Source organism: Spermophilus citellus, assembly GCF_964194105.1.
Source record: "Spermophilus citellus genome assembly, chromosome: 2".
Lineage (NCBI taxonomy): Eukaryota > Metazoa > Chordata > Mammalia > Rodentia > Sciuridae > Spermophilus > Spermophilus citellus.
The window spans coordinates 196,175,640-196,183,701 of record NC_138183.1 but is presented as its reverse complement, the minus strand read 5'-3'; the positions used below and the strand labels follow the sequence as shown (position 1 = coordinate 196,183,701).

General features: G+C 42.4%; 1 protein-coding gene across 1 annotated transcript; it reads left to right on the top strand.

The window, feature by feature from the left end:
* Positions 1-6,257: 6,257 nt before the first annotated feature.
* Positions 6,258-7,220, top strand: LOC308640779 (olfactory receptor 52K1-like; the record flags this gene model as incomplete). Its single annotated transcript, XM_081278611.1, has 1 exon — positions 6,258-7,220. One exon carries the CDS (start codon positions 6,258-6,260, stop codon positions 7,218-7,220), a length of 963 nt encoding a protein of 320 aa, XP_081134737.1.
* Between the last annotated feature and the right edge of the window lie 842 nt (positions 7,221-8,062).

Below are 8,062 nucleotides of genomic sequence, written 5' to 3'. Positions count from 1 at the left end.
ATTCTTGATTTTACTTCTTGCACTTTAGGAGTCTTCTTGAAGAAGTTGTTTCCTAAGCCAACATGATGGAAAGTTGGGCCTACATTTTCTTTTAGTAGGCACAGGGTCTCTGATATAATGCCAAGGCCCTTGATCCACTTTAAGTTGAGTTTTGTTCAGGGTGAGAGATATGGGTTCAATTTCATTCTATTACATATGGATTTCCAGTTTTCCCAACACCATTTGTTGATGAGGCTATCTTTTCTCCAATGTATGTTTATGGCGCCTTTGTCTAGTACGAGGTAACTGTATTTGTGTGAATTTGTCTCTGTGTCTTCTATTCTATTTCATTGGTCTTCGTGACTGTTTTTGTGACAATACCATGCCATTTTTGTTACTATAGCTCTGCAGTATAATTTAAGATCTGGTATTGTGATGCCTCCTGTTCCACTTTTCTTGTTAAGTATTGTCTTGGCTATTCTGGGCCTATTATTTTTACAAATGAATATCAAGACTGCTTTTTCTATTTCTATGAAGAATTTAATTGGAATTTTAATAGGAATTTTATTAAATCTGTATAGCACTTTTGGAAGTATGGCTATTTTGACAATATTAATTTTGCCTATCCAATTACATGGGAGATCGTTCCATCTTCTCAGGTCTTCTTCAGTTTCTTTCTTTAATGTTCTGTAGTTTTCATTGTAGAGGTATTTTATCTCTTTTGTTAGACTGATCCCCAAGGTTTTTTGTTGTGTGTGTGTGTGTGTGTGTGTGTGTGTGTGTGTTTGGGGTTTTTTGTTATTTTGGTTTTTTTGTTGTTGTTTTTGTCGTCATTGTTCTTTGTTTTTTTTGTGTTTTTGGGGCTACTGTGAGTGGGGTAGTTTTTCTAATTTCTCCTTCAGCTGATTCATCATTGGTGTATAGGAACATAATTGATTTATGGGTGTTAATTTTATATCCTGTCTTTTAGCTTATCCTTTTCATGAAAGGTTTTTATTTCCCCACTGATTTTGAAAGATAGCTGTGCTGAAAATAACAATCTCAGCTGGCAATTGCTGTTTTTTTTTGTTTTGTTTTGTTTTGTTTTGTTTTGTTTTGTTAGCTCTTGGGATATCTCATTCCAGGTCCTCCTTGATTTTAGGGTTGAGGTGAGAAATCAGAAGTGAGCCTTATTGGTTTGCCTCTAATGTGACCTGATGTTTTTCTCTTACAGCTTTTAATATTCTTTCCATATTTTCTATGTTAGGTATTTTGAATATGATGTGTCTCAGAAAGGTTCTATTTGCTCTTGACCATTTGGGCTCCTATATGCATTCTGTATGTGGATGTCCCTCATTTCTAATATGGAGAATTTTTTCTGTTACTATCTTTTTGAAGATGTTCTTACTGCCTTTATCCTGTATCTCCATGTTCTCTTTTATTCCAATGACTCTCAGGTTTGTTCTCTTGATGCTCTCCCAGAGTTCTTGTATATTCTGATCATGTTTTTTTTCTCTACTGCATTCTGAGTATTCAAGTTTATATAACTTGTCTTCAATAACTAAAGTTCTATTTGCTACGCAATCTAATCTGTTGGTGATGTTGTCCAGTGAATTTTTTACTTTGATTCATTTAAGTTGATTCATTTCCAGGGGTTCTAATTGGTTTCTTTTCATTATCTCTATTTATTTATTGAAATGGTATTTCATATCCTATTTGCTCTTTTAATTTGTCCCTTCAATTATCTGTTAGTTTACTGAACATTTTAATAATCAGTGTTTCATAGTCTTTCTCTGGAATTTTATCCACTTCCATATCTGTGGGACCCTTATTGGGGGAATATGAATCAAAATTCATATTCCCAAAGGGGGAGATTTATTTGCCTATTTCTCCATGTATTCAGAGGTCTTGGACTATGCATTCATGAAGATGGATTCCCCTTCCTCTTTTAAATGTGTGTCCTTTTGTGTGTAGTTATCCTTTTTGTTTTGAGACTTCCCTCTATCTTTGATGTATGAGTAGATGTCCAGGAGTGGGATTTGAGATGCCCCTCTGATTGTTCCTTCTTGGGACCTGGGCTTAGTCCCTGCCCAGCTCAAGAACTGCACTAGGATGACTGTTTATTTAGTGAAGACCCTTTGGATTCTCTAGGACTCCCTCTGTACTCATCCCTTGCCTCCCCTCCTAGCCAAAAGCTTCATATTCAATATGCAGGGTCCTATAAGAAGTCTTGTGTATGAAACAATCAGATTCACCAGGAAATTTTAAATACATCAATGTGGACTTCACTACCTCAATTGCCAAATGCAAAAGCTGAAGCCTACCCATTTAGGTTGTTGTAAAAATTACCCAAGAATGTATTGCATAGAAGGATCTGGCAACATTCCTGTATGTTTTAAATCACAATAATATGGCATGGTAGGTATTAGTGTTATGATAGGAACACGAATGGGAAGCACTTCTGGAGAACCAGGCACCAAACACAGTGATACCCACTGCCCTGATGGAGAGCGTGGGTTTTATCATGGAGAAATTTAACCCAGAGGGAAGTTAAACAAGCAGAACATTAAGGTTCATTTAATAATTTATAATAGTCTCTCTCTCTCTCTCTCTCTCTCTCTCTCTCTCTCTCACACACACACACACACACACACACACACAAACACACACACACAGAGAGAGAGAGAGAGAGAGAGAGAGAGAGAAACAAGTTACCAACATAAGAAATTGATGGTCAACACAAAGAACCAAAAAACTTCTATTTTTCATCTATCAATTTAGCAAATGCTAAGAAAAATAAAGTCCAATAAATGTGCTCTCACCTACTGTGAGACAGAGAAAAGACATCATCTAGAAGACAGTCACAATAATCATATAGTCAAACTAGAAATATTACCAAGAACAGGTGTTATTAGTGGTGGAGGGAATAGAGATGAGAAACATATTGCCAAAAAAAAAAATTCTGGGCAGCACTTAGCAAGGAACCACATATGAAGAATAAGACCTTGGATGCCTTTCCCCAACCCTAACTGTTGGTTGTTGGTCTTTTCTCAGTCTCCACCCAGCCCTTGAAGATATGGGGAAGAGATAGCATTTCCAACATAGGGAACACAGAGGAATGACAACATTTTTAAATAATGGCATAACTTCAAAGCAGAGCTTGATTCACTTGAGTTTCCTATGGGTCATTCAGGTGGAAATTTCCAGTAAGCAGTTAAACTGGTCTGAGGTAAAAGGAAGAGACTTGGATATAAAGAAATGGGGTCATTAGGGTTCAAAGGTCATTGACCCTCATGGATGAGGAAAGGGTCAAAGGAGGGGAATGTAGAGAACTACTTTCTGTAGGGATCTTAACTTCCCCAAAAACAAGCACCCTCATGTTTCTCCAACTGTTCCTCCAGCCCCCAGGGCTCTGTGGGCCATACTCTCATTCTACTGCCCCTGGGGCCCTGCTAATTGCCTAAGTCAGAGCATAGGAGAAATGACAGGAAATTCTTGATGTTACCTCAGGGAGGAACGGAAAGAATTTAACTCACTCAGAGAACCCGGGTCTGACTTGACCTGTCCTTACTTGTGCCTGTGTAAGTCACGGTAAGTAGGAGAGTTTGTGTTTGGCCAGGCAGGAAGCTTGGGAAAGGCTTTCAGCTGGGAGGCAATATGGTCAAAGTTAAGCCCAAGGAGTAGGGGCAAAGGCCATCCCTTCACCCCTATTCCTCTGGCTAAGTACTTCACCTCCTCAAGTCCAGGGGAAAGAAGGGAATGACCTATGTATCCTTATTCCCAGCTTCTACCTCAGGGTTTGAAGGCCTCTGAAGTTGGAAATGTCTCCTAAACTATCTTCTGAGTCTAATCCAGAGTCATGTTTGACAGATGAGTTCCACTTATTCCTTTTCCTTTTCTGTGCAGATAAGCAAATCCTAGTCTTCTACAGATGCCCATCAGTAGCTCAAAAGTGACTCTCAATCAACCTGTGCTCCTCTGCTCATGCCCCCTTCTGCACATTGACACAGACTCATTCACCCAGTCAACTCTGTGCCTGAGGACTTGGGGTTCTATCAGAATAGGGACACTATTAGTACAGAGCAACTCTGCTAGTGCCCTGAAGGATCTCACTTTGAGTAAGGAATAGATCTAAGACTGAACCTTCCCTTTTCTAGTCAGATGGAAACTGAGATTGTGAAAAATCTACTTCTACAAACTCAGGAGTACAATGAAGAAAAATCTTCACATGCATCCCTAAGTCCACTGACAAAGGTAACAACCACCCCTCTCTCTCCAATTTCCCTTCCCAGGTCCAGGGTTTGAGGCTGGCCCTGGGCTCACTTCCTTCCCCTTCCAAATGGACCCAGGGAGAGGCACTGATTCTGTTCATTCACTTTACAGTTTTCAGCAATTTAATCTTCTCTGTCACCCTACAAAGCCAATATTGCCATTCCCATTTTACACCTGAGGGTTGCATAAGTCCTTTGCCCAGATTTGCACAAGCAAGGGCAGGAACAGGAATCACAATGAAGTGGTTTCACCTCCCCATGTCAGTGTCAGCTCTGCCTTGGGCTGCCTTCTGTGAGAAGACAGAAAGCATTCAGCAGCCTATCTTGTCAGAACCTTTAAGCCAACCCAAATGCTTGTCCCGTAAATCTCTCTCTAAAGGACTAGGTTTTATAGATAAAATAGGCTCTGTGTGGCTCCAAGAAGCACAACCAGGAACAGTGCAATAAATATTCAAAGAGTATGATGGTGGCTCAACAGAGTACTTCCTGAGAGTAGGCCCTGTTCACACTCGGATGTGATAAGATGGGCTGTTTTAGGAACGGATGGGTCCCCCCAAACAGTATGGACTGTCAAAAAACCGCTTTACCTTCCCAACATTAGAGGGAAGGAAAAAGTGCAGGGTGTCCCCACCCTCACATTGCAGGGACTCACAATCCTGCTGAAGGGCTGTATTCTATCCTCCTGAGAAACAGTCCTCCACTGATGTCCAAAAATTTTGGACTCTGTAGGTCTCTGATGCCTTGGTTCTTGGATCCTACGATCCCAGTGGAGGACAAAGAAGAAGAGGGATAATCAATTTTCCCTCTTCCTGGCCCTAAAAACTCTCTATCTCTAAGTAGCTTGGGATATGAGCAGTCCCTGCCCTCCTTGACATTCCCCCAGACTTTTCTGGGATAATATCAGGCCTCAATCAGGTCCACTTATCATAGTCTAAGTCCCAGAATCTCCTCTCCATACCTTTTTCTTCTTTCACATTTCGGGGTCAGCCTAGGATGGATCCCAGGATTCAGAGGTCCACATTCCTGAAGGTATAGCTGTTGAACAACCAGAGCTCAGGAGAAAATAATTTTCAGGTGATTGCTTCAAAAAGAAGCAGGGGAGGAGAGAAAGGATCAAGGAAACGGGGCTCTGTATGGCTTGGTCAGATGGTATAGTAATAAAAGATGACAGAGAAAAACTGATAACTTCACATTTTTATTCTTTTGTATTACATGAAATATTATAAAACCATGGAAAATAGAAAAAAAATAATTGAAAAGAAAATCAAACTACAGATGGGGAAGAGACCATAGAAGAACATCTGACTAAGTTTCAGATATGGAAAGAACTAGCAAATGGTTTTATAGTTTCCTCAAAATATTCTTTGATGAATTGGAAAAGAGTAGCAATTGACAAGAATATCAATTCACCAAAATGAAAGAAAGATGGATAATGGCAACTCAAAGTTAATCCCTGCAAAATCTTAGATCCTACAATAGATCATCAAATAGTGTGTAATGTCAATTTGAAAGAAATTGTCACTTCATTGTGCTCTGTACAATGTGATCTCACTCAAGACAGAGACAATCAGCTATTCATAGTGTATCCCAAGCCCCTAGCATAGGAACTAGCACAAAATAGGCCCTCAATATGGGTTCATTAGGGAAAAATATGAAGGATTTTTATAGAAAAAGAAAAGAAAAACCGGACTGGGGCTGGGGCTCAGCAGTAGTGCACTTTCCTGGCTTGTGTGGGGCACTGGGTTCGATTCTCAGCACTGCATATAAATAAATCAAATAAAGGTGCATCAACAGCAAAAAAATATTTAAAAGAAAGAAAAGAAAAACTACAAAGGGGCTATGGAAGGTGGTTATTTCTTGAAGCACCTCACTAAATATTAACAAACAACTCTTTATCTATAGAAACACTGTGTTCATGGAGGACAAAGTACCCAGGGCAGCCTGGTGAGGCTGGGGCAGGGAGAGGTGGGTTCTGACACCAGGACGACTCCTCCCCTCTCCAGGAGCCATCCTGCTCCCTCAGGGAAGATGTCCGGGTGGAGCAATGGCAGCTCCAATGGGTCCTACACCAGCTTCTTCCTGGTGGGCTTCCCAGGACTGCAGGACTCTCGTACCCTTCTGGTACTGCCCTTCCTTGGCCTGTACCTGGTGATCCTCTCTGCCAATGCACTGGTGATCCACACAGTAGTGTCTCAGCGGAGCCTACACCAGCCCATGTACCTGCTCATTGCCCTGCTCCTGGCTATCAACATCTGTGCTGCCACCACCGTGGTGCCCCCCATGCTCTTCAGCTTCTCCACACACTTCAACCGCATCTCCCTGGCTCACTGTCTAATCCAGATGTTCTGCATCTACTTCCTCATTGTCTTTGACTGCAACATCCTCCTGGTCATGGCCCTAGACCGCTATGTTGCCATCTGCTACCCTCTCCGCTACCCAGAGATAGTGACAAGCCAGTTGCTAGCTGGCCTGGTGGGGGTGGCAGCAGCCAGGAGCACGTGCCTTGTTGCTCCAGTGGTGGGACTGGCCTCACGGGTCCGCTTCTGCCGCTCAGATGTGATCCACCACTTTGCCTGTGAGCACATGGCCCTGATGAAGCTCTCCTGTGGGGATGTTTCACTGAACAAGACTGTGGGACTCACCATCCGCATCTTCAACAGGGCCCTGGACATGCTTCTACTAGGAGCCTCCTACACCCACATCATCCATGCTGCCTTTAGGATTTCATCAAGTGGAGCACGTGCCAAGGCCCTGAATACCTGTGGTTCCCACTTGCTGGTCATCTTCACCATCTACTCCTCCACCATGTCCTCATCCATTGTCTACCGTGTGGCCCGTACTGCCTCTGAGGATGTGCACAACCTGCTCAGTGCCTTCTATCTATTGCTGCCCTGTCTGGTGAACCCCATCATCTATGGAGCCAGAACCAAGGAAATCAGAGAGCATCTAGCAACTCTGTTCCAAAGGACACAGCAACAAGTCCCCACTTAGAAGCTCCAGTCCCCACCCTCACATAGAAAGCTTCCTGGCTGATTCTCTGGGACTTGTGGGTCCTAAAATCTCTCTCACTGTCCAATGAGGGGATGGCATTTATGTGAATTAGTCATACCTGTTATATTTTGGCTTGGCTATCTGCATTGATCTTTTTTTAAAATAATTTTTTAGTTGTAGATGGATGCAATGCCTTTATTTTATTTATTTATTTTTATGTGGTTCTGAGAATCAAATCCAGCACCTCACACAAGCCAGGCAAGCGCTCTACCATTGAATTACAGCCCCAGCCCCATGCATTAATCTTTGAGAGTCTTAGAGCCATTTTCTAAAAAATTGCCACTCTGAGTTATGCAGTAACTGAAAAACCAGCCTCTATCTCAGAGCAAAGCCTGTCCAAGGAAGGGACATGACCTTTGTCCTTGGAAAGACCCACAGAGCCTCCTAGGCACATTCCCACCCTGCTAAGTTGTTTATCTACAAATAACAGGAGAGATCTGCTGGGCCAGGTGTCCCTGACTCAGTCAGGCTAGGTGAGGACCCATAGCAACCCCCTAGCAGCCACCAATCAGCATGAGACAGGGAAATACCTGGGATGCCCAATGACCCTCCCAGTAGTTTATGGTGTTGGGAAACCATGTAGTTTGGCATGAACACCCCTCTTGGTTTAAACCAATCAGTTCAAATGAATACCCCTTTTGTACTGACCAATCACCCTTACCCAACTTGTTCCCGCCAGTGAATGTGCTAATCATGTTTTAGAGTTGTTATTTGATTTTCCCGCAGTGTGTGATGATTTGCTAAGAGATGCTATGATGTATGTGAAGTCCCTGCCTTCCCCA